At 41.4% G+C, this 27,675-nt stretch overlaps 1 protein-coding gene across 1 annotated transcript; it reads left to right on the top strand.

The window, feature by feature from the left end:
• Nucleotides 1-886: 886 nt before the first annotated feature.
• On the top strand, nt 887-27,126 carry LOC119657364. Its single transcript, XM_038064247.1, has 4 exons — nt 887-1,293; nt 24,197-24,541; nt 24,600-24,831; nt 24,912-27,126. The coding sequence occupies exons 2-4, from the start codon at nt 24,217-24,219 to the stop codon at nt 24,997-24,999; spliced, it is 645 nt and encodes a 214-aa protein (XP_037920175.1). The 5' UTR covers nt 887-1,293; nt 24,197-24,216; the 3' UTR covers nt 25,000-27,126.
• Nucleotides 27,127-27,675: the final 549 nt, after the last annotated feature.

Genomic DNA, 27,675 nt, shown 5'->3' with positions numbered 1-27,675 from the left:
TTACCCATTGGCTCAAAGTACATCTTCCTTGGACCAATGACACCGGCACCCGCTCCCCCTGCTGTGAGGGATCCGTCAGTGTAACGAGTAATCAGTTGCTGGTTTAAGCCGTAAACATTTGATAATTTTTTCTATCTTAGATCGAAACGACGAAATCCCCTTACGGTTATTAATGTATATCCATAAGGAACTCTATTAGCCTACAAAAATTGTTCCGCTCACAAGTCACACCATAAGGTTAGATTCGTAGCGGCGTTCGTGAGAAGAATTCTCCGAGAATTTTTAGCTCAATACAGGAGGATGGACGACTTAGACCTAATTGTGGATCACATCCAGCTCAATCGGTTACGGTTGATGGGTCTCTTAATTTTTATGGATGATGATGATCCAGCTCGGAAAATATCGGTAGTAGAAAAAGAAGAAATGATAGATCCTGCTTGATTTGGAGCCATGGTGTAGGCCCGGATGCCAGACAGTTTTGAGGGATATTGAATTGTTGGACCTCGGCATAAAATCGGAATGTCTGGAGTTCCTTGCTAAGGCAAGTATCGGTTGTTGCGCCGTTGATTGTGATGATAATTGATATAATGAAAACAAATTTTCCTCGTTATCTTTAGAATGAAATCGAATCAGTCATCATTGGGAGGCCTAAGAATTTTCGTTTCATACGGAATTGTTGATATGCATACGTCATTTAAGAATTTGCAGTAACTCTCTAAGTCCCTACGAATAAATCAGAAAAAATAAATCCAAATACATTAAATAACGATGGCTCTAAGTTTGTTACATTAACGATAATGCAGTCTTCTCCTTGCTAACATTGAACGAACTCACCATTCAAGACAATTGTCATAAATCATCCCACCTCCCTCGCACTGTCATATCAAAAACACACAATTGTGAATGCATCAATACATCCCGTCCCGTCCACGGTTGCAAGAAGCAAATTTCCAAACAAAATCAAGTTTTTCGTGCGTGGAGGCTGCTGGATTTGCGTCTGCGGTTGCAATTCGACACCAGCCAACATATTAGGACGTGTTCGGTTGTCGTAGCGCGCAGTGAAATACGTTCGAAAGTGCCAATTGTCGGTTTCATACGCGAATATTAGAAAAGTTTCGATCGAAATTGTGCGAAAGGAAAAGTGTCGTTGACATTGAGAACGGAAAAAAAGTGTCCAGAGCAGCCGCCAAAGGCGTCTTAGGATTTCTCCAGCGGCGACAGCGGGTCGCGAGGCAACCAGTCGCCAGATCTATTGGATTTTAGTATATTGTTTAGCCTTCAACATAAGAACAGGTACATATGGACTTTCAAAATTTACTCCTTCATCCTCGCCAGTTGTGTCGTTTGATGGGGCTTTCAGGACATCCCCATCCGCCAACAGCAGAATCGCAAAACTTATTCGTTTAATTGATAACATATTGAACAAATCGGAATTCTGCCACTAATTACGACGGTTTATTTGAGTCACGCAGCAAGTAATCGTCGGTTAGTCTGCGAACGTTGGGTGGCGGGTGTAAGGTGAGCTGCGAGTGCAACTCGGTACGTAATTTACATTAATGCGAGTGCAATTGTCATTAATGCCAACGCGATTCTCCGGTTTCTACACCTAAACCAACTGAGGTGCATTGTGTCGCAGAACGCAAAACATCCAAAGAGTATCGAATTACTCAATAGCACCAGAGCCGCACTGCCACCGTCCCCTCTTGGTTCAGGCGGAAAACCTGTGCCAGTTGCAGCGCACAGCCTCATACATGAATCTATCTGTTCGCTGTGATTGTTTACCTCATTGAATCGTTCCCAAAACGTCGAGCGACTGAGATCACTGCTTTATTGCTGCGCCATGCAATAAAAAGTGAGTAATGTGTCGGGTCGAGCCGCACGTTGGTACCCCGGTGCCAGCGTCTGAGTGCAAATTGGGCAATCACATCTCTAGACTGCAGACATCAAAGAGCTCACTGGCACCCATCTACTTATATGACGACGTGCCGCCCGTCTGCCCGCTTGCTCGCCTGATGCGAGGGCCCTACTATGAGTCAGCGGATGTAGCAAAAAGATTTCGTTCGCTTACCTGTAACGTAACTCTTTACGTTTTCTGTCTCTACAGTCTTGGGTGTCGGTACGAATGCGTATGATTCCAGCTGAACGTGATAATCGTTAATGCATAAACAAATTCTGAAAATATTATCTCCTGAGGACAATGAACCTTTTTTCCTATTCCGCTTCTAGAAACAATTATAAAAATTTACCTGGCCATATAATGACGCTCAAATAAGAAAAATTAAAAGAAGTAAGTTCGATACTACGTGCAGAGGCGCGGAAAGAGGGAGGCGTGAACACAGAATCAGTGGCCAGTCAGTTCTTTCGTTACTTTGAATGCAATATGGGAATTTATTATTTTACTTTCTGCTGATTTCCCTACTTGCGGCTTGCTTATTCCTAGGAAGCGAGTGTGTTGTCACGGAATCTGGTGTTCACATTGAGTGGCTGGATTTTGCGCTGCCCCAAGGGACGTGGGCAGTAATGCAAAACTGGTAGACTTTGTTTCCGATTATAGTCGTGTGCGGTATGGATCCAAAATAATAAAAATTTGTTGTATTTTTGTCTTTGCCGAGAAATACGTATAGCCATCAGAAGGCAGAACAGTGAAAGTTTTATTCAGTGAAGTTTTTCTCTGGTGACAGGCATTACCTTACATCAGCTATATTGGCCACGCAACTGCAACAAATTATTAAGGCTAATACGTCCGTCCCCTTCTTTGAATGACTTTTTAACCATTCTATTTTGTTGCGGAGCATTAAGGACGCGTAGACGTTCTTGCCTAAGCCGGCTGAAGTAAATTTTTGTTTTGATTTTTGATTTGGATATAATTCGGACCCATATCTTGTTTGTGAATTAATATAAGGGAGCGAATAACATTCAGGAATCATTTCGGTCATGCTGTTTCCAGGGCAGAGGCGAGGCAGCGTTTGATGAGTTGTCTCTGCCTTGGACGAAAGCTTAATCGCTTGATTTTTTTGAGTATTGGGTGCTAAATCCTCTCGTACTGGCCCGGCCCACCAAAAAGTTTATGGTGGATTCACAACTTCTTAATTCCAAAATAAAAAAATAAGATTAAATCCCTGACAAATGAATCGTCAGCTCTGAAGGCGTATTATTTATCTGATGCTATGTAGATCATCATCATCATCAACGGCGCAACAGCCGATATCTGCTGTAGGCCTTCCTTTAATAAGGAACTCCAGACACTCCGATTTTGCGCCGAGGTCCCTCAATTCGATATCTCTAAAAGATGTCTGGTGTCCTGACCTACGCCATCTTTTCATATCAGGCAGAGTATGCGTCCTCTTCTTTTTCTACCATAGATATTGCCCTTATAAAATTTTCGGGCTGGGTCATCCTCACCCACACGGATTAAGTTACCCGCCCACCGCCATCTATTGAGCCAGATTTTATCCACAATCTGACGGTCATGGTATCGCTCATAGATTTCGTCGTTATGTAGGCTACGGAATCGTCTATCCTCATGCAGAGGGTCGAAAATTCTTCGGAGGATTCTTCTCTCGAACGCGATCAAGAATTTGGAGGCGGCAGTGTTGTGGTTTTGGGGGCACTTTCTTTTCCCAGTAACCTTCGACAACGAATCGTACCAACCGAAATGAACTCAGTAATTTATACTGAGCTGGAAGCCAGCACCATGCCAACGAGATATTGATCCGAGTTTATATTGGTCCCCCTATATGTTCTGACATTCATCAGGGCTGAGAGGTGGCGACGTTCGATCAACACGTGGTCAATTTGATTGAAAGTGGTCCCGTCTGGAGAGGCCCACGTTTGTTTGTGGACCGCTTTCCGCGCAAACCGGGTACTTCCAACAACCAATTCGTGTGAATCTGCTAATTGAATAATTCGCAGTCCGTTATTATTTGTATTTTTATGCAAGCTATGAGAGCCAACGTATCGCCTGAATATGGTGTCCGACCCTACTTATAATAATAATCTTTGGCGCAACAATCCAATTGGATCAATGCCTTGAAGTGTGTTAGAGCACTTCATCCAAAACCGTAACGGTACCCTACAGGATTACACTATCCTATAGGGGGCAATGTGGTCAGCGTTGTGTTCGTCCGACATTATTGCCATGATTTGGCTCAGGTGTGTGTGTGTGTGTGTATGGTAGGGGAGAAGCTACAGCTTCTAAGTACTCAGGCCGTGTTGGCCCATTGTACTCGCCACCTCCGTCTAACGGAATATTCCGGATTCGTTAACGTATCGCAGGATTTCCGTTAGTGGATGTGATGCTACCCGTCGCAATTGGAGAACATCGGCACCAAAGATCTGATGCCTGATGCGTCCATAAGCGGGGCATTCACATAGGAATTGTTACGTGGATTCCGCTTCCTCATTACAGGAGGGACACGTATCATCTTGAGTATTCTGAACATATGCCCAGCTAGTGAATTATGGCCTGTCAGAATGTCCACAATACACCTGCAAGTCCTCCTGCTTTTAGGCAGGATAAACTTTGCGGTACGTATGTTCGATTCTGGCAGGGAAAGTTTGGTTTGTCGAGTAGCATTTCGGCTCTTCCAACTGTCATTAAGGGAAGCTTGTTCCCAGTTTTTGAAAACAGACTTAGCCAATGCTACTGATACTCTGGCTCCGGTCCCAGCATAGTGGAGATTCGGTCCCGGCATAGGGGAGATTGACCCCTTTTTCGCTAAAGCGTCCGAGATTTCATTTCCCTCTACGCCACAGTGACCAGGTACCCAAAGTAGTTCCACCGTATTGAATCTAGACATAGAGTTCAAATGGTTTCTGCATTCCTGAACGATTTTCGAGGTGATCAAAGGACTGCTCAATGCCCTCAATGGAGCTTGGCTGTCACTGCAGATTGCGATGCGCCTGCCCTTCAACCGCTCGTCAATCACCCAGTTTGCCACCCTTAGGTTCACATAACCTTCGGCTTGAAAAACCGTTGCATATTGTCCCAAAGGAAAAGCCCACTTCTCGTTTTTATTCGAGAGGTAGACTCCGGGTCCAGAACCCTCTTCTGTTTTTGAGCCATCGGTGTAGAAGACTTCCGTATATCCCGCCACGCATTCCTCTGGGTCTTCCCAGTCCTCTCTACGCTTCAGGGTAACTTCATATCTTCAACCAAACAGATGTATGGGGACACGAGGATCGGAAGGCTGAACTGGATTCAGTCCTCCCAGTAACTCTTTCAATGCTCTGTGCTCCCACATTCGTTGTTTCCCCATAGATCTAATCAAATTAGTCTATGAGCTGCAAATTGAGTAGGGCATTCAGAGTTGCGCCGGATGTCGTGCTCATGGCACCAGTGATACCCAGACACACAGTTTTTTGCAGTGCGGCTAGTTTACGGTGAAAACCTTTGTGACTCAGGTACTCATTCCCAGCTGAGTCGACTGGTATCCGACGTCAAATCACGATACAAATTTCACTGCTACCAGTAAGATTTTAACCGCGACCTTCCGTATGACAGCCTTGTGCTCTAACCCTTCAGCTATCCGTCCCTACTTGGCTGTTAACATCTCCAAGTATAATTTTGATATCCTACTTTGGACAGGCTTCGAGGGTTTGTTCTACTGCCTCGTAGAAGGTATCCTTCTCCGGCTGTGCAGTCTCCTCTGTAGGGGCGTGAACGTTAATGAGGCTTATATTTCTAAATTTGCCTCGCAAACGCAGAGTGCATAGCCGTTCGCTTATGTTTTCAAAGCCGATAACAGCAGGTTTCATTTTTTGGCTGACTAAGAAACCTACTCCAAGCATATGGTTTACTGAATGGCCACTATAATATGTGGTGTAGTAACTCTTCTCCAGGAAACCGGTCCCCATTCAAAGTATCTCCTGCAACGCTGTTATATTAGCCCTATATTGGGACAGGGTTCCCTGTACATGCAGCGTACATTCCATGAGAAAATGTGCAAATCGTTATTCCGTTTACTTTGCCGGGTTCGTGGGTGTGTTGTCAGTCCAGTTCGAGGCTTCTTTGTGGCTTTGTGACAAGTTTTTTTTCCATGTATGGTTGTCAGCCCCCAATCTGGAGGACCAGTTGGTACAATTGGTTCCGTTTTTAGGCGCGGGAGACTCGCCTTCATTCTTCTCCGTCTGCAGCTTTTCATTAAGAAAAAGTTCCCAGCGGTCACCACGTGGATGTGGAAATAGGGTTTGGCAGTAGAGCTGTTGGTGTTGGTTTATTAGAGGTTTCCCAGGTTTTATGCTCCATCGTTTCGTTCTGGAAGGAGTTTTTATTGTTGTTGTGGCTATATAAATAGTCGGGGAGAAAATCAAACACACTTTTAATTTCCACTAAAATATATTGAGAGAGCCTTGAGAGTTACAATGTCGCGTGACGATTGTGAAAAGATGTTTGAGACTGGTGAGAAGAAGGGCCACGGCTTGAGGCGATATCTAGAGGAATCGTGCGTTGGTAATCTCCGCTGGTTCTTAAACATCCCGCTCGCCTTTGCCGGATTCCGGTGAATTATTGAATATGAAAGCATGAAAGCAGCAAGCTAATTTTGGTGATTGCAAAGCTAATGAGGTAGTGTCATCACTTAACAAGACCATCCCCTCCAGACAAGGCTTCGATGAAGCGGGCGAGAGGCCATTTGCACGGTGGTAATTGTTCGTTGCGAAGTAGGCACAGATCATCAATCTTCACATCGATACCACGCTTACGCCACTTTGGGCTGTAGTTTCTGTAGATATTTTGCACTTCAACGCTGCCAAAAGTATGAGATTGGTTGGTGTGTAAAACGAAGATTCTGGAATTGTGCACGCAGCCGAACCTTAAAAAAATGAGCCGGCGTTAACATAGCAAGATTAGTAGGGTTGTCCAATAGAGACTGGAAAGGTCGAGAATTGAGACACGCCTCGATCTGCGATAACTTGGTGGATATCTCTTCGAAGATGAGTGAAACGATGACACGTTTCAGATGATGTTTCAATTCTCTGACTGCGGCCTCCCATAGTTCGCCGAAATGAGGAGCACTAGGAAGGTTGAACCGTCACTCAATCCCATCGTCGGCAAGAGCGTGCGCGATCGAAGCTACAAAGGCGCATATTTGGCGAGAAACTTGGGTTTTTGGGTGTGATATCCCTGATTCTGGTGTATGAGATGCGGAGCTTCGAGGTAGATTTACTCTGTTGTTATAGTTGTCTTTCAAGAATAGTACACTCTATGTGCTCTGTGCGGATTTTTGAACAGTTTTCAAAAACTCGTTCAGTTCCTCATATGTCGGAAGCCAGTTGTGTCCACGTTCAACCGTTGCACCGTCATGCGGAGGAGAAGATCTTCCTTGACTGGGCGTCCGAGAGCGTCAACCGCTTCGAGTCGTTTGTACTGTCGCGAAGTCGTCGCAGTGTGGTCGCCGGCTTGAGCTACGCGGAAGATCGAGTAAAGAACAGAAACGGCAGCGTCGATGAGAGCACGTTCATTGTTGTAGTGCTTGACGAGCCGGTATATTTTTAATAGATGCAGCGACGTCACAGCGGAGGATGTAGCGATGTAATGTGATGTAATGAACCTGTTCCACGTCGGAAAGCTCCTCAGATATTAACGACTCGAAAAGGTCCCGGAGTGGCTGCCAATTCACGTATTTTCCGGCGAATGTCGGTAGCTCTATCAGCGCGAGCTTGTGAGGATGTGTGTGTAAACACAAAACCTTATTAAGATCGATTCAATGTCTGTCGGGCTGTCTGTCACACCCGATTTACTCCAAAACGGCTACGAAACTTGGTAAGGTGTGGTCTGCGAAACTCTTCACATATAGCTACTGGCGCCATTTTGTGTTGAATTTGAAGGGGGCTCCTCATACATATGAAAGGGGGGGTACAATTTTTTTTCACCAAATATGGTCATGTAGGGTATCAACTGAAAGGGCTCGATTTTCGAAAATGATCTTGTTTCTGACATTGGATGAAACACGGAGGAGTGAGGGCTCAAGTAAAGCAGGTCTCGTTCTCAGAACCTATCCAATCAAAAAATCACAGTGGTGCATCTCTACAATATCTATGCCTCACAATACATCCGGTTCGAATGTCTGCACAAATAAAGATGAAAATAGTATAGTATATCCATATTTTAGAAATTTACCCGGGACCTCCTCTTATGTACACTATTTCTGTTTCGAAAAATATGAAGGAGTATGTTGGATTTGTAGTCATATACGGATGGAAAAATATGCGGAGAAGGTTCTCATATAAGATGAACAAAACCTTTACACCCGAAGCACGAGCTTTTGGTTTTCCCACTTGTTTATAGACTAATGAAGACGCGACATTAAATGTTTGAAACAAGGGGGCCGAAACACAAAAAACACAGTAACAATACCAAGATGTGGGACGAACGAGTTTAGAATGTTTAAGCGCGAGCATACTATCACAATTTCATCGAGGTTATCTATGACTAATATTTCCGCGTCACTGATTGCAAAGCCGTTCGCTAAGAGACCATCGCACCTCAACATCGGCCGTTGATTGCCGTCTTGCGAATCAAGTCACCGCCGATAAAACAGCGTGAGGAACATACTGGTATCTCGCATTGAATGGTGGCTATTTCGTGGAAAGAAAGAAGAAATGATCTCACGTACGCGATTACCAACCATTACAAATGCGGAAGAATCGTTGAACCAAATTAAGGGCACGATCCACAAAACGGCTTTTGCAATCCTTAGGGCCACCAAGCCAAGTAACTGGTTCTTCAACCGAGATACTTGGTTTTGGAATGACGATGTTGAAATGAAGGTCCGTAAAAAACCCCTCTACTATAAGTTTCCCGACAATAAAACGCTGGCCAATTGGCGAATTGACAAGAATGTCAACCGGGAAGCAAAGAAAGCGATCCCTGTCACCCGAGCAGCCCATTACCAAGATCTTCACGATAAACTGGACACTTGGGATAGCAAGATCTGTATCGACTTGACAGGACCTGACAACATCGCATCTGAGCTCTGGAAAGCGAAGAGCGGGTACGCAACACTGTGGCTTTGTGGATTCTTCAATCGGGTTATTCAGGAAGGTAGAACACCATCTGCCTGGCAAGAAAGGTAGTCCAGTAGAATGTTCAAATTATTGTCCGATCCGGATCCTTTCCCATACCTTCGTTTTTTGAATTCATTCTTGATAACCGCATTCACGAAATCGTTCAAATAACCATGAATTACATTGCATTTTTGGATCTAGAGAAAGCGTTTGATCGTGTGTCACACGAACTCATCTGATATGCTCTACGACGGCACTGCCAGAAGAACTCGTGCGCAGCTCGAAACAACGATGGCTTGACACGCTAGATGGGGATTTGAAAGCTTCACGATTGCATTCAGATCAGGTTTTTGATAAAACAAAATGGCACAACTGATCACGACGACCCGACCCCGCTTGTGAACAGGACAAAGACTGAAGAAATAGAAGAAGAAGCGTAGTAGAGTAGTGCACTTACTACTGGTTTATCTTTATCTGAATTTCTGATGGTTTAGCGTTTAAAGAAGTACAGCTATCGCAACCAAATTTCGCCTGTTTGATTGGAAAAAATTAGAGAAAACGTTAAAAATAAGTAACATCCAGGTGAGAAAAAAAATGTTCTAAGAACGGGGTGATGAGAAATTAAAAGGATTTTTGGCTTGTAAGGCTAATTTCTGTTTTAATTTTAATAAAATCTCCACCAAAATGCTAAATATTTTTGTATGAGGCGTAACTCCATTGTAAAATCAAAGTTGGCAAATGAAAATCCATCGGTCATTGCAAGCCATCCATTCTGATGCGCCATTGTCGACGATTGCTAGCTAGATGTATCAGTTCCCTAAAGTTTTCCAGAAAGTTCTTCTCAATGCTATGTTCTAGGAGCATCCATTGATTGAGCTTGTTGGGAAAGTACATTGTCAGTCCTTCCCCCAGCTATTACCTAATTTCTTTTATTTAACCAACATGCAGGCGTAGGTTTCATCTAGGCAGAATATATTTTTGATAGACGGTAACGGTCTTTTTCTATGCGCTGCAAATAATTGCAGTGTTGCATTTAATTGGTCTGGAATGGCATGAATTTGATATTGGCTTTAGCATATATAATGCAAAGATCGAAGTTGATTTCGTTGCCATCATCAGCAGAAATAGCATTTGTAATCATATCTGGCGAAGCTTGCTAGGTCATAGGAATGCAAAGCTACTCCCTGCCCTTGCTATATTATTCATTCATAATAATAATGTAGGACAATTTTTCTACTGAACAAGTAATAATTTATTAGAATTAGTATGATTGCAATGTGTGTTTTAGTGATATTTACCTGGTGCGATTTAGACCGCTAAGTAACCAACTGTTATTATTTGAGATGATTCTTCGATGAGCGTGTGATCCATTTATTGAATTTAATTTGCATTGCCAATTGGTTGTTCTGTGTTAATTGATATGTTACACATGCCATCAAAATAAGATATTTGTATATAAGCTGAGAGAGAGAGATCTAAATTAATTTTAATAATATGACGTAATCACTCTAGAATTGTTAATGAAGTCAACTGAAATTCGAACCTCAGCGAATTAGCAAGGACATGTGGTATCAATTTGGAGAATTTGTTCGTATTTGTCTTGACACAAAAAAATTCTTGGCAAAACCAAGTGTTTTATTTTTTAACACTTCTGGAATATTGCTTTTTTGATCGTTTATTTTGAATAGCCAAATAAGACGTGTATACTAAAGTTATAATGATATATGTATTGTCATGAAAATTATCAGTAACTTGAAAGAATACAAATTGTACAAGAGTAGACTGAATATTTAATCAAAGTTGTTTCCTGCAAAGTAATGACAAATCTTTCTGGAATTTGGAGTTGGGTGTAAATGAGCCTGATTAGGAATGCAAAGTGATATACATTTTAGAGCGGGTAGTGAACTTTTAGTAGGCGAACTAATTTTAGTAATAATAATAATAATCGTTGGCGCAACAATCCATGTTGGATCAGGGCCTTGAAGTGTGTTAGAGCACTTCATTCAAGACCGTAACGGTACACTAGGAGGCAATGCGGTGAGCATTGCGCTCGCCCGAGATTATTACCCTGATTTGACTCAGGTACTCATTCACAGCTGAGTCGACTTGTATCCGACGTCAAATCACGATACAAATTCCACTGCCACCAGTGAGACTTGAACCGCGACCTTCCATACGACAGCCTTGCGCTCTAACCACTCAGCTATCCGGACACCTAACTAAACTAAAAATAAATCACGGATGAAGGAAATAGGCTGCTCCCTATAGGAGTCGGTTTTTTCGATGGTTTTCCCTTTAACTACCATGCCAACAATTATATGATCAGACTTCTAATTATTTTTAAAGTTTGCTTAAGGGGAGGTTCTACACTTGCGGTTAAAAAAAAATCGATTTTTTTGCATTTTTTTAAAATCTAAAAGGATTTTGCCGAAAACCTATTCCTTCCTAGGTTTCTGGAGCCTCGAAACTGCCCATCTCCGGCCTTTTCATGCGTCTGAGGGCGACGCGGTCGCGCTGTCCTTTTTCCAGGTATAGATTCTTATAACGGCAACGGCAATTGCGATACTTATTATGTGTGCCTTGAAGACGTCGAGATAGCTGCACGTGGCGTTTACGGCGCCGTGTTAGGGATGGCTCATGGATGGATGGATGGAACTCATTGCACGGGAACGTGTCCGAGGACCTTACCTTTTCGGGGGATGGCTCTTGGAAAAAACGAGGTTTTGCATCGTTGTTTGTCGTCGCTACGATTGTTCGTAGTTACACCGGGAAATACTTGACACGCTTGTCAAATCTAGTTTTTGTCAATCGTGCAGCAATCAAAAAGCAGTGATGTACGAAGATCCCGACAAATTTGAAGAGTTAATTTTTTGTCCTTCTTGGGGCTCTCAAAATAAAAAAAAACATTGAAAATCGTGCTCGGCCGATCAGAGAGGAATGTTTACTGAACAAATGAAAAGAAAAATTGACTCGATTCGATCAATATTTCTAGTGAAAGGGGTACAAACAAGTTCCGAAAAAAGTATCTTTCGGGAAATCGCGTTTCAAGATAAACAAGTCCGGAAACCGGAAGCTTGACGCTTCAGGTATAAAAGGTTTTGTGTTTCCCTCTGTGAGGAGCATACTGCAGTTCTCCATTGGCTGATAGCATTGACTCGAGATATTTAAATTGCTCAGTGCTGTCAGCTGCAGTAACCTGGCCAGAACTGAGCGAATTAAATATCTCGGGTCTATGCTATCAGCCAATGGAGAACTACGTAATCAAATTGTTTCACGCATTAACGCGACGAGGATGAAGTGGTATTCCACAACTGGTATTCTTTGTGATCAATGTATCAGTGATCGTCTCAAATCTAAAATTTACCGCAATGTCGTCCGTCTGCCGCTCTCTATATGTGAGTGTTGGCCGACTATAAAAGACAATGAACGGCGTCTTGCGGTAATGGAGACGAAGATGTGGTGGCGTGACACGTTTTGACTACATCCGAAATGAGGATATCCGCGATCGATATGGGACTGCATCGATCGCAGAAAAACTGCGAGAGAGGCGTCTTCAATGGTGTGGTCAAGTAATTCGCGCTAACGAGAATTCACTTGACAAGATTGTTCTGAACATCGAAGTCGATGGTACGCGACCAAAAGGTCGGCCGAAACAACGGTGGCTTGATACGCTGGGTGAGCATTTAAAAGCCTCGAAATTGCATCCAGATCAGGCATTTGATAAAATAAAATGGCGGAACCGATCACGACGAGCCGACCCCGCTTGTGAACGGGACAAAGGCTGAAGAAAAGAACATGAACTCGACTTCATGAATGAAATCTTACTATTTTACTCGAATGTCAATTATGACGTCAGCATCTTATTTGTATGGCTTAGGATGCTGTTAATTCGCACGAAATTCATAAGTTTGAACTGCTGTAACTTTGACACTAATAGTAGGATTTTCATGAAACTTGGCATGCGTATGCACGAAACTGTCCTCTATGCCTGTGCTCCTAGGATGAACTTAAAGGCAGTTTTTCAGTTAATTTCTAAAACTTGGTAATACACTATTAGTAAGTTTATTTGAGCAGATATCGGAATGGGATATCTCTCGAGGTTTAGATTTCACATAAGTGTTTTACACAACATCTTAAAAGGGGCTGGGGAGAAGTAGATTCTTTATAAATGCAACTTTAATATTTCGCGCGAAATTGCTTAGTTTGAACTGCTATAACTTGGCGTTAATGGCTAGATTTAAATGAAATTCAGCACGTGTATACGAAATATTGTCTTCTATGTCCTCTGGTGGGAAATTTGGAAGTCCTTAGATGAATTTAAGGGGGTTTTCACTCAATTTCTAAAAGTTGGTAATATATTATTAGTAAGTTTATTTGAGGAGATATCGGAATGGGTCATATTTTGAGGACCAGATTTCATCTAAGCGCACTTTCCTGATTTTTTTTGGAGTTTTGGGTTGGATACTCCGAAAATGAGTCCTGTCTCACTTTAAGTGCATATATTTTGACTCCTTATTCACGCACTTTGCAATTCACCTCAAAACTATTATCAGTTTCGGAAAGTACTGATATCCTACACGACTATATCCGGTGAAAAGGTGAGTCCCCCCTTTGCATGTATGGGGAGCCCCCCTTAGACTCCGCCTAAATTTATGTCAATTTATGTTTTTGTTTTGGAGAAAAGTGCGTGTGACAGACAGGCAGACAGAGAATCGATTTGAATAAGGTTTTGTTTTACACAAATCCTTAAAAACGGCATAAAACTTGATTAGAGAACTTACACATTAATCTGCTATGCCAGGGCCATAAAGCTCACCTTCCTCGTCCAATTTTTGGCACCATTCCGCCGGATTTCCTGTAAGTCGTGGATATCAACGCTTTTTTTTCTACTGGGCTCTCACAAATTCTGCAATTTTATCGGCGAGCGTACCGCTGGAGCTTTCGTAGTTTAGACTAATTTACTGACTACATCCTTGTATAAAGTTAACTTCTCAACAGAATCCCATCCTTCCTCGGGGCTCTGATGGAAAGCTTAGCATTGTTCCGAGACATGCTAAGTGACATGATCATTGTTTATCCATGAAATGCATTTTCTGGTCAAGCTGGCGTGGGGTCTGTCGTCTATCTTGATGTATTCGAGCTCCGAGTATCAAGACCTCAGTCCTCATATGGCCTCAATTTCGAGTAAACAGCTCGTTTGTTTGTTAAATCTGCCCGGGATGCGGCCAATAGTCCAGGCGCGATTTTTTATGTTAAGTTTAAAAAAATCAGAAAATACCTGGGTAAGGCATGCAATGTTGACCTTTAAATAACTTTGTTGATTGATATAAATGCGCCTACCTAATGTAACGTATTTATACGATTGGCACGTACCAAATTATACATTTGTTGGAAGCAATACCAATGTAAACTTATGTGCATCTGCATAAAAAGTAAAACGTTATAGTTGAAATGTTCCCATCTTATTTCTGTCTGGTTTAAGTGAACATACGATGGAATTGATATCTAATCAATCTGTATTGTTATCGATCCCATAATAATATATGAATGAAGATGTACTTCTACCGTAATGTCATATCCGTGCTTGTCTTTATCATTTGCTATGCGAAGCTTGTAGAAAAATCTACAAAGAGTTTGAAAGGAGGTGTCAAGAATTTCTGTTCTAGCTAGTTCTAGTTAAGAATGTGTAGCAAGTGCGCTGCTGGGGAAGTTGTCTATAGGTGTCAGACGCGTTTTCTTATTGTCGCCTTTCCGCTACCATAATCATATGCTGTTCAGTATTCCAAACGAGTTTGGGTGAATGAAGATCAACTCAAAACAGTTTTCGGCCAAGCACCTTTTTAATGGAGATAGTCATTTGTACCCACTTTGTGATGCATTGATAGACTACTAGCCGACTACGTGCTAGATTTAGACAACGAACCCTTGAATAGTTATGTAACCATTAAGAAATAAATAAAAAAAAGTCGGATATCTTACCAGAGTGCCAGAAAAAATATTCTTTTGTAAATTTTCTTAATAATTTGTGAGAAACCATGATTGTCCTTCTCCATCATCGTCAAACTTTGCAATTGTACGCAATTCGTTTGTTTGATTCCCTGATATATTCAGCAGAGAAAAATCAATGAACGTAATGTTTTTTTTCGCAAATATCGATATCTCGGGAACAGAGGGAGGAGGAAGTGTGACTTAACTTATGGTTAAAACTAAAGAAGAAGCAGTCTATCAGGCAATCACATAGTTTGAAAAGAGGTACACTTATCAAGGAAGATGCGGTGTTGTTGCAGGGAAGGGAGATTTCGAGTGCAGAGCCGTGAAGGATAGTTCACACGGGGACGTTTCTTTTTGGAAGAGAGGGTCCAAGTGAATTTGTGCCGAACAGCTTCAAGAGCACGATGGTCACGGCTGCGGAAGGGGGACCAATATTCAAGGATGTTTCTAACAAGGCAGTTGAAAACCGTTAAGGAGGGCTGGATTGAGGTAAAGGAGCAGGAACATAGGATGAAATCAGATATTTTGGAAGCGCCATCAATCGCGCTTCCAAAATATCTGATGTCAACGATGTGGGATGTGAAACGAAATTTGTCATCGAAGATTACACCCACGTCCTGAAAGGAGGTCAGTAGTGAAAGGGGTTGTCCATCAAGAGAATAGGAAAAGGATTTGGGGAGAGTTTAAGCGAATAACACATTCAGTGGTATTTGCTGACATTCAGTGTCAGCTTGTTAACCGGGCACCAATGGACCAGAGAATGAAAGTTGAACTGCAAGATAGCGCAGCCGCCGAGACGAAACAGATAAGTTAAGGTCGGCTGCTTAAAGCAAACACGGGCAGGTGAGGATGGAGAGGGTGGTCATTCATAAAAAACAGGAATAGTATAGGGCCAAGTATCGAGCCTCGAGGAGCACCAAAGGAAAGAAAGGAGGAGTAGGATCAGTAATCATGAGAAGAAATTCTAGAACGGTATGACAGATAGGAGGAAAGCCAAGAAATGATTGAGCTGGGCAAGATGAGTAGAGAGAATTTGAAGAAGATAATATTGTGGTCAATGGCACCAAAGGCTTTGGAGAAATTGGCGTAAATAGCATTTAGCAACAAAGTTGGCAACGACCAAAAAGTTTGAAACAGTAGATCGATGTTTCACGAAGTCATACTGCTCTTTCACAGTGAGGTGAAGGAAATGCATAGTCAGTCAGTCGTTGATGTATTTCTCGAGGATTTTGGAGCAAGACGAGGGAAGAGAGATGGGACGGCAGTGCACTACTAGAGAAGGGTCTTCGCTCTTGAGGATATTAAAATCAAAATAAGTAGATTGGAATAGAGGCGAATAGAGGGAATTTTACGTTCTACACGTTCGTTCCAAACAGCGAACTGCATGGAAGTGTGCGTGAAACACTAAAGTAAATTCGGTGAAAAAATAACTAAACATCGCGGCCAAAGTCTTGCTTGTCCCTTGCTGGGAAGTATCTCCATGCGCACATTGGTCACGGTGGTGTAACCCCCAATGTTAAGGCTCCTTAATTATTATTTATTCGGTAAATACACTTTTGTCTTTTAGGACTTAAAGCGCTAATTTTTTGAAAGGCGGGACTATTATTCTTTACTCTCGATCTTACTTTGAAAGAGAAATTTTTATCATGGTATTTTTTACAAAGGTAATCATTTACCTTAGATAGGGATTGGACTGGATGGGGTCACTCCCGGGCTATAGGAGCCATAATCCCTCTTTGTTTTCGCACAGGGAGCTCTAATGGTCTTTTCGGCGGGCGGGTGCATGGATGGTGCACAATTATCCCCCTCCAAGTTGCCACCAGATGAGTCGAAGGAGGTCCTCGGAAGCAATAGATCAGTCTTGGCAGATACCAGAAGAAGGGCAATTGCTGTTACGGAGTACCGGGCTCGTCTTCAAGTACGGCCTCCAATAACGGAGGTAAGTACAATGGTCCCGCAACTTCCAAAAGGAGGACAGAAGGCTACGAGGTAGCTGGAACGGTAGGCACTCTTCCTGATCCAGGAGTACGCCAGTAGCGAGGAGGCCATGTGGCAGGCGAAGATCGACTTGCAGGAACTGAAGGAATAACAGGATCGAGGAATTGGAGCACTGGCGACGAAAGAAGGAAGGAACCGGAAGACGTGCTTTAATCCGCTTCAAGGCCTTGATTTAATTAGATTGTCGTGAAAATGATTTTTGTTATTATTATAGAATGGGGGAGCTCCGCTTCAAATTTAAGTTGCGGGTGATGAGCGTCACTTTTAACATATGAGGATGTGCAAGGAAATAAAGAGAGGTTGCCTTCGGGGAGTTTGGAAAGGAAGAAATCGGGAGTGCGCTCCAAGGAGTTTTTGGTGGTGTTGAAATTCAGAGCAGAATAAGTGTTCATAAAAGAAAAGAGTGGAAGAAAATAGCGGGGGAGATGATTGAAAAGAATCAAAAGCTTGATGATGATGATTAGACCAGATGATCATGAGGAGATGAAAATCTCCGCAGAGGAAAAAAGGGAAGGAAGGAACTTTGACAGTAAGGAGTTCCGATAAATTGTCAAACAGTTATTCGTATAGGTGAGAAGGGCAAGCAAGCGAGCAAGACACAAGATACAATGAACGGGAGGGATTTGGGGGTGGGGATACACGCAAGGCAACACAATCATAAGGAGACCCAAAGAGGGGAAGATGGGTTCAACGTGGAATATATCTTTTATTGCAATTTGGAACCTATTAGTGTGTGAACTTACGTGATGTATCCCTGTCCCTGAGGCAGCGAAAAATAGAGTACCTTTCAGGTAGCTCGGAGTTTAATATATTATTATCAATTGCCGCATTCAAAACGGGTGTGTATTCTGGAATCTTAACAATCATCCCCTTCTTCCACTTTCTCAGAAAGGTCTCGGATTGATAGGATTTTCGTACATATCTGAGTAGCTGCAGGTGCAGCGATAAATAACTCTGCGGGTAGATCGTCAAGCCCAGCGGCTTAACTCCGTTTGAGTGTATTGATGGTCGAAATGTGTTCTCTTCTGTTTGGAGGAGCAGTCCGTGTTCTCACGTTACAGTGATTAGCAATGTCATCCACAAAAAATGAAATTCCACAAAAATGTTATACGGTTAAGAACTATGGTGAAGTGTCCCTGCCATCTCTTCAGTTCGTAATCATGAATGAGATGTCGACCGTTAACGTTCCCTCGCAGGACCATCAAAAGATTTGGAATGCGGTATACAGTTCTTAAATCATTGCGGTCTCCGTATCACAACGATCAACAGAGTCTTCAATAACTTCCGTTCATCGATCCGCTTCTACGATTCCACAGTTAACCAGATCTTGTGACGCCTCTTCGGGACGTTGTCGACGACGTGTATAGCACCCGAGAAAGGAGCATTTTTGATGGTGGTCCAATGCTCATCGATATTGTCAAGCGGGCTACTCAGTGTATCTGCCGTCTGATCAGCAGTGAAGCGACAATGGGATTACGAAACGGTGGATGTTGAACCTGGGGGTCGTAATTCTCCAACCCTGCACGAAGTGGTGAATCCAACTCGCATATGAAGGCAAATGACCATTAGATGGTGGCCCCTTTCGAGGCCAATGTCGACGTCTATTATTACGTACATCGAGAGTATAAGTCTGAGGATTTTTTCTTTGACGCTCATAAGCTTATTGCTCATTGACTAGGGTTATATTTTTTGGTGTCCTCTAATAGATTTTTATTCTTAGTATCTAGACCAAGAGTAAATTTCCCAATTCTTCTGCAGAATTCGAACTGTTATGTATTACCTTTATCTTCAGGTGGGCCAATCATTTAGAATAAATTCTTTATAGTGTTCTGTTTCTATTTTTGGACTCTGCCAGGTAGAGTAATTGCAACAATAAAGAAACTGGAACCCAAAGAAATTTCATGGATATTCGCACAGGCAACGTATTAACATCAACATCCCCCATCGTATGCGAGTAAAATATATTATTTCATGCCCATATAAGTGGCGGCGACGTCAGATTAACCTATCGTATTTTTCGCGCGCGTCTGATTGTTTTATGTGATGTGATTTTGTGATGTAGCAGCTGACATTAGCCAGCATCGTTGAAGGTGAAAGACCACCTCTAGTGAGAAAGACAACTTTAACGGCCAACCCGTTTCATGGCACAAATATAGCGTTTAAATAGTCGCTTGGTCAGCGACATGTGGAACTTGTCTTATTAATTATAGCGTCAGTGTGGAAATAGGTAATAAAAGAGCAATTTATTAGCATCCTAACTGCATTGGAATGAATCAGCGATAAGATATTGAAGAGGTAGTTGTCTGTCAGTAACCAATGGGGCTTGATTATTCGCGAATGACCAACCCAGAATAGCGGACTTGCTTTGCTTCTGAGAATGGATTTTCTAACTTGTTCGGATGATATCTTCTTGGTGCTTGTACTGGACCTAGATGGATATTTATATTTGAGGTAGATTTAACTAACAGCACGGCGTCAGTTGTTCTTATTAATTATATTGAAATAGTGGAAAGTCAGGTAAGAACCGGCTTTTCATCCAAAGATAACACTCGGATTGCGTTTGATTCTTGTTTCGAGCCTATGCTGTATGATTAATCTTCGTAACTTTAGCATGTTGGCCAATAATCTACTCAACCATGTCATGTAGTCTTAGAATAGTATGCATGACACTTTGTCAAAGTCACTTAAGTAGAAATGTACCTCATCTTCCTGAATACTTTCTCATGAGTTTTGTGGGAAATAGGTTGATGTGATGACAAAGCCCCTTGGAAATTCCCCGTAAAACCGCGTCTACTGGTGATCAAACATTTATAGGGATTCGAATTTTGAATATTGTAGACTTTTAAATTGTATTTAAAATTATTCAAAGCTCTCCAACCTTTGTTAGAATTCAACTATTTAATTTGTTTTTGGATACCCATTGGTTGTGAAACGTGGTGTAAATGGAAAACATGCCCTCTTTTTAAGACTTTTCGATAAGTTATTGTAATTAGTCTATCTATGTATATCTATCTATCTATCTATCAAACCGCACTGGTCAAACGGGAAGAATAAAGTTAGGAGGCTACAACTTTGAAACTATTGATAATTTCTCCTATCTAGGGTTGAAAATTACAACCGATAACCGCTACGATGATGAAATCCGCGCACGATTGTTGGCAGCTAAAAGAGCCTATTTCAGCTTACAAAACCTGTTTCGCTTGAAATGTCTCACCATAGGGTTAAAGCTCTTACTGTACAAGACAATGATATTGCCAATCCTCATGTATTCCTCGGAGACTTGGGTTCTTAGCAAGAAAAATTGCGAACTCTTGGCCGAAGAATTTTTGACCCCCTACATTAGGATGGACGATTCCGTAGCCTATACAACGAAGAAATCTATGAGCGATACCACCATCGTCACGTTGTGGATAAAATCCGGCTCAATAAGTTAGGGTGGATGACGATGATCCATCCCGGAAAGTCTATAAGGGCAATGTCTATGGTAGAAAAAGAAGACGAGACAGATCCTGCTTGAGATGGAGCGATGGCGTATATCAGGACGCCAGATAGCTTTCAGGGATATTGAATTGGTGGAGCTCGGAGTAAAACCAGGATGTCTGAAGTTCCTTATTAAGGCAGACCTAGATTGGATATCGGTTGTTGCGCCATTGACGATGATGAAAAAACCAGAATTAGCCGCAGCTAATTTTTGTAATAAAAAATACAGTAGAACCTGATAATTCGGTTTCAAGGAACTGATGATTTGGTACGAAATATGTATCGGGATTACATACTAACTTTTCTCAGTGAGATATAGTGAATGTTTTGTACTGCTTTGCGAAATTCAAATGGATCTTTTTTATCGTCTCTGATCAATTTTCGCCTTTTTGTGGTACGATATGATTTTAGACTAGCTTCAGGACAACGACGCTTCACTGTTCAAACGAACAAAAACGCCTCAATAGTCTCCAAACTTTTTTGGACTTTCTTAAAAGTTGCTTTGCGACACTCTAATAATTTTCAAATCACAATTTAGTCTATTCTCAGAATAATTTTGCGTTGATTGATTGATTTAGCTTTTGTTTTTTTATATTTCCATTCAGTAGCACCCTTCAGCGTAAAGTATAACAAACTTACATTTTCTGAAGAAGACTGCACCAGTTATGTTCACTGGGAACGTCAGGTGGGCAGCTATGCGCTACCCACCTTAGCAGGGGCGGAAATCCAGCTGGCACAAACGGTCAAGTATTTAGGAGTACTTTTCGACTCCAAGTTAACGTGGACGCACCATATCCAGGAACAATATCAGAAATCCTGCAGATTGCTCTGGTGCTGTAGGACTTCAATAGGTAAGACCTGGGGACTTTCATCAAAACAGATACATGGATGTATACATTCAACCCATTTTGATGTGTGCATGTATCGTCTGGTGGCCGAAATTGAACTTTGCTATCAGCAGGAAGCTGCTAACGCAGATTCAGAGGCTCGATTGCCTAAGTATTATTGGAGCAATGAGTACTACGCCGACTGGGACACTTGAAACTATCATAAATCTACCCCCCATTCACTTGGAGATGAAACGGAAAGCAGCCAACGACGCATATAGACTCGATACTATTGGTGCGTAGAAAGGCGGCCAATCATGCGGTCATGCTTCTCTTTAGAAACTCCTTGAAAAACATTCAGTAGCTCTGATGCTGGCCGATCATATGGTTTCTTCATTTGTCTCGAAAAGACATATACTGTCGTAATCACCAAAAGAGAAGAATGGTCGATAAATGGCTATGAGTCTTTTCAGATTACAGACTTAATAGTTTTTACCGACGGGTCAGTCATGGAAGGCGGATCGGGCGCAGAGGTGTTCACCGGGAATTCGATTATGGAACTGGCCCGACCCCTCGGAAAAATGACGACCATATTTCAGGCAGAGGTATTTGTCATTTCATTGGCAGCAGAAAAATATCTGCGACAAAAATGGTGGGGTCGCACCATTTGAATCTGTTCCGACAGTCGGTCGGCATTATCAGCACTAAACAGCAACGACATACTAAGCCAGTTGGTGTGGAGTTGTCATCAGGTGCTGCTGAAACTTGGCCGATTGAATAAAACATTCTTGATGTGGGTGCCGGGGCACTCAACAATCGCTGGTAATGAGGAGGCTGACAGACTGGCTCGGCGAGGGTCTGGTTCCACAATGGTGGGGCTAGAACCACTTTTTGGCATCCGGCCATCCACTGTCAAGTCTACTCTGAAGGGTGAAATTGCATGGATTCACGCAGAAATGGAATGGAGAAATTTGACCTCTTGCGGTAGGTGAAAATTCTTATGAAAGAATTTGGAATCGCCAGAGCGGTATTTTTGTTGTCCCTTAAGAAGTGGGACATGAAAATCCTAGTAGGGCTTTTAACGGGACACTGGTCCCTAAACTACCATATGGAAAAGATTGGGGTGGTGGTTTCGGCTATGTGCAGCCAATGTGAGGGGGAGGAGGAGACGGCCCTGCACTTTATATGCAGCTGCCCGACCGCCTCAGATCTCAGACGAAAACACCTTGTTAAGGTTTTCTTCAATGAAGAATATGCACCCTCCCTGACTCTAGAGAATTTTCTCCGATTCGCAAAAGCGTGTGAACGCCGTAAGCGGGAATCCATTGAATCCATTGATCTCCATCCGGGGATAGTACAATGGGCCTAACAATGGCCTGAGTGCTGGAAGCTGCGGCCCCCCCCTCCAGTGAACTAAACTAAAAAAAGTAAAACATAACGGTATTTCTAGTCTCAGCAGAGAGTACAAAAGCGGGCAAATAATAAGAAGCTGATGCGTATTTCAAGAATATACATATCATAAAACTACTTCCACCAAATTTGATAGTTGCATTGAAATCAGCGATGTTCATACTTCGCTGGCATTGCACTGTACATATGACAGGGCAAAATGTCATGTCCTGCATCGAGGTAAGATTTCTGAGGAATTAGAAGTCCACAAAAGAGTCCGCTCGGATTGTATCTTATCGCCGACACCGTTCCTACTGATTATCGGTAAGCCTAGCGCCGCAAGAGGGGAGGAAGAGCCGTTTAAAATCCCATCGCCTTCCTTCGCCTTCCCACTCATACAGAAAGCGAACATTATATGCACCATCGGTACTGTTATTGAAGATCGTAGCAAGTGAGATTCACTCCATCTATTGAGTCCATGATCATTCAGATTATAATAAATTGTCTGTCCTCCTGCCAAACAGGGTTGGGTTCATTCTTCATTGCCAGGCTAAAAGAGTAGTTCTGTACTGGAATAGGGGGTACTTTGAACAAAATTTCTGATTATAAAATGTTGTTGTTGTGGTTATGAACTTTAGTTTTCCATGACGTCTTGGCAAGATAACAGAGACAGCTAAGTTCTCTGGTTCGGCCCACGAAGATCGTGTGTGTGTGGGGACGAGAATTGGCTAGGCCTTCGGCCTATTTATACCGGCTGTCACGCGACTTTTGGGCACTCTGGTCTCTGTGTTGCTAGACACGGCTTAGATAGCCCAAGTATGTTTCATTACGTTTTGTAACGACACTTGCAAGCACAATTGTGTCGGAGCCTGTCCGACACAGACCTCGTTTTCAAAAGTTTGTGGTTGGATTAAGTTGTCCATTTTGCGTTGCTCGTTACCCAGATCTAAGAAGACCCCAAGTGAGAAGGATGTTAACGGTATTTAAGGCCAGCGGCCATTATTTTTTAAACAATTTTTAAGGTTAGATTATGTATTTAAAGCATGTGCTTATCAACGACAGTTTTTACTGAGATTTCTTTTAAGTGTTTGTTAAAAACTACCAGCTTCAGTGAGCAATAATTTGAAACATATTGCTCTAAGAGTCGGTAGTATATACACTGATGTCCCACTGATGCCTTTGTCCAAAGGACCTACAGGACAACGAATCGGTCTAACCGCAGTGAGGGTTGGATCGCAACTATGAATTAAAAAAATAGGCCAACCTTTTGCATTGTGAACGGTGTTCATTAGATTGATTTGATGACAGAAGAGGTAAATTACCCGTATTCGTGCTGTGCATGCAGAGGAAGATTTATCCGAATCTTGAGTCGATCATTTTTAAAATGGATTAGGGCCAGAAATTCGTAGAAGAAAATGTTATCAGAATTTACGACCCTGAACTTTAATCAATTTTTTTTTTAAACAAATTGATTTTCCAGAAATTCAATAAATATTTTTTTACAGACAAATAATTATATGCCAAAATGCCGTCCGGAGGACCAGTGTACCAGCCAACAACAGTTTCTTATGAGAACCGACCGAGTGGTTTTCTAGCACAGACCGCATCCGTCTCACCAATGAAAGTATTGAAACGACCACTCCCCCAAATAGGACTTTTGATATTTGCACTACTGTCAATAGCCGCGGGGATTGCTATGATTGCGAACGGCGCGGCAGATTATGCTGAAACTGAGGAACATAAATTAGAACTAAGCGAGGATGGTAACAACATTCGAACGGCCGAGGAAGTAGATATTGGAGTAGTTGTGGGAGGTGTTTTCATGACTATTATGGGATTTTGTTTATTAGGTTTGAAAGAAAATGAAAATTTCATAGTAGTGTAATGTTGAAATGATTTTCTATTTAGGACTTTATATCAAAGTAGCAGATTGGCGTCGAAATTGTGTGTGCCCATGCGTTATCAGTAAGAAGCAAGGTCTCGCCCGGCAATTGAATGGTAATGGGGCGGCTCAAATATTGGCTCTCAATCCATCAACAGATCCATTAGTGTCGCATACACAGTATGCTCCCGTATCGGAACTTCCACATCGCCAGGATGATGAGGAGCGTCGAAACTTGATGCCCGACAATAAGGATTGGTAAGTTGATCCCAAACTTTAACTTTTTATTAAATTTGAACGCGTTTGGTTGATAACTAATATGTTTCGAAAAAATATAGTCTCAGCAGTGCCGAGGAATCCGACCGAATGCTTGATCCCGATCCAAGAATTGTATTACGTCCAACCGGTCATGTTGAAGATGTTTGAGAAGCTTATGAACTGCATGAAATAACGAAGTTGATTTAAACCGATGACATATTTTATGCAACAAAAACATGATTGAGAAGCTATCATAATTCTATAAATAACGATGAGATTTAGGGTAGGTGGAGAAGGATAGGCAGGGAAGAGAATTCTGTTGGTGATTTCGATTTCAATAACGATTTATTAGGATTAGGACTTTTAGAAACGATACATTCACATGGTTGACACTCACAGTTACTTCAAGTGTGTTTTTATTCTACTATATTACGATGTCTATGCTAAGTTGAAATGTCTGATGCAGGAGATTCTCCGTAGTAATTTGTCACTGTCTTACTTTGCGAACTGTCCTCCTTAAATTATTACTACATGTTTAATTTTAAGGCAAGTTTCTTAACAATATTGTGATTGCATTTATTATTTTTATCCTCTGCCGATTTATATTTATTGAGACTTGACGAATCTTTTTTTCACCTTCCCATGCTATTGGTAATCTTCATTGCAGCATTTTAATATCAATGCCATAACAATATTATTGTGGGCTTATTTCATATCAATGTAAGTTTAGTTAATAATGCGCTTTCTTGTTGATCTGATCAATTTGAAATTCAATGGCAATTCATAAAACCATAAGCAGACTAAGACAAACTAGAAAAGTCAGAAATTCAAGCTTTGCGGGCCATAACCTTCGAATGATGAGTTCACAGTTTTCTGCGCTTTATGCCATTTGGGATTAGTTTCTATTGGAACAATAGCTAGATGAAAAAGAGTCGGAAAAAAGTGATTGATTAGAAATGTGTTCAAGAAATAGGAAAATGCTAATTAGGTAGGATGAATCATTCCGGCTGCTACTGTGAATGCTTGTGGCTTTGAGTTTTCTGTTAAATGCAGATGATTGTCAATGGATACATTATGGTAAAACCCTTGCGTATCATTTATGATATTATGAATTGTAATAAATTAATTCGAATATTGTACTTATACTTGATGAAAACCGAACGGCAGAATTGAATTTTGCCTTTCACTCCCTAATATGTACATAGAGTTACGTATCTTAATTTTTGGAATTGTAAAATTTCAATCTATCTCAAATGCTAAATTACCCCCGATCAGTATATTAGAAGAGCAAATAAAACAATTGTATTTATAATTGTACACCTATAACCTATGAAGACTGTAAAAAACTATTAATTTAAAAATACAAGAATCTTTTTGATTTTTGCACTCGATAAAAATAATATATTATACACAAAATCATTCTTAATATATTTCGTTCCAAAATGAAATTATACTAAATTATTGTAATTAAGACAAAAAGTAAAGCAAAAAGTATTTTGGGAAATCAGTCTACGAAACAAAGCAACCATTGAAACGATTAAAAACGGGCTTAAAGAAAATAAATATGATCTTGAAAAATATTTTTTTAAAGATTGAACTAAACTAAAATAGAAATTGTAGCAATTGAAAAGGTATCTCTCTAGAAATTATCTTTAAGGATTTAAAGCAACTTTATCGGTTATTGCTAGAATATGTAATGACATTAACATAAGATTTTGCAAGGCTACAGGTCGAGGTGATCCAACTTTGTGATTTCTTGCACAGTTGCTTTTAACATATACCGGTGGTTTGCGCTTACTACTCCCAATATCGTTTTTTTGATTCTTTTAGAAATGTAGATAAGATTAATGCGATTTTATAGTAGATAGAATACTATAAAAATTGCGAAACTTTCTTCCAATTACCCATTTTAATCATCCGATTCCCATTTATGTGAATGCTCCACTGCTGTCCCGGAAAGTAAATGAATTAATTCACCTCGACCTGTAGCTTGTTGGTTAGATTGAATTTTCAGGCAAATATCTTTTGATTGGTTATCTTGCAGATAATCGATTCTTAATGATTTTTTTGTTTGTTTAAACTGATAAATAATATTAGGTTTCACGCACTGAAAAGTATATTTTTAGTAATGATTTACGCGTGTACTATCTATTTACTTACATTCCACTCATCTTCTATCTTTGTAACTGTGCATTATATACATTTAGACGCATGTAAATTTGCAGATTACAAAATCATACTTTTGTTTTTATGTTTCTGAAACATTTAAAAAAATATATAAATATCCCCGTCCAAAAATAAGTTGTTTTATTGTTCCCAGTAAAAGTAGAGAAATAAGGATTCTCTTTTTTGACTAAAATATTTTTTAATTTGTAAATACTTTACTTTGTAAAGAGGGACGCTGGTTGAGAATGGTCAAAATGGCCATTCATAAAAGTCTGAGAAAGTCGAAAATGAAAAGTAGTGGCTGGCACGTGTAGAGATGTCTATGGGGTTCGATTTTTCCGGTTTCATGGGGCGCGGCCTAACATGACGATAAGGAAGTCTTCTTCTTTTTCTTCAGCCTTTGTCCCGTTTACAAGTGGGGTCGGGTCGTCGTGATCGGTTTCGCCATTTGGCTTTATCGAATGCCTGATCTGGGTGCAATCTCGAGGCTTTTAAATCCCCACCCAGCGTATCAGGCCACCGTTGTTTAGCCCTGCCTTTTGGTCGTTTACCATCGACTTCGATATTCAGACCAATCTTGACAAGTGAATTCTCGTTAGCACGAATTGGGTGACCATACCATGGAAGACGCCTCTCTCGCAACTTTTCCACGATCAGTGCAACCCCATAGCGATCGCG

The sequence above is a fragment of the Hermetia illucens genome, chromosome 5, assembly GCF_905115235.1.
Source record: "Hermetia illucens chromosome 5, iHerIll2.2.curated.20191125, whole genome shotgun sequence".
Lineage (NCBI taxonomy): Eukaryota > Metazoa > Arthropoda > Insecta > Diptera > Stratiomyidae > Hermetia > Hermetia illucens.
Note: the sequence above shows the minus strand (reverse complement) of the source record. Positions and strands in the feature narration are given on the sequence as shown.

Bases quoted from the DNA above. Each gene is read 5' to 3' on its own strand.
- LOC119657364 (XM_038064247.1), top strand. From the start codon at position 24,217: ATGCCGTCCGGAGGACCAGTGTACCAGCCAACAACAGTTTCTTATGAG. The intron at 24,542-24,599 runs GTTTGAAAGAAA...TTTTCTATTTAG, and splicing joins TATGGGATTTTGTTTATTAG to GACTTTATATCAAAGTAGCA. The intron at 24,832-24,911 runs GTAAGTTGATCC...GAAAAAATATAG, and splicing joins ATGCCCGACAATAAGGATTG to TCTCAGCAGTGCCGAGGAAT.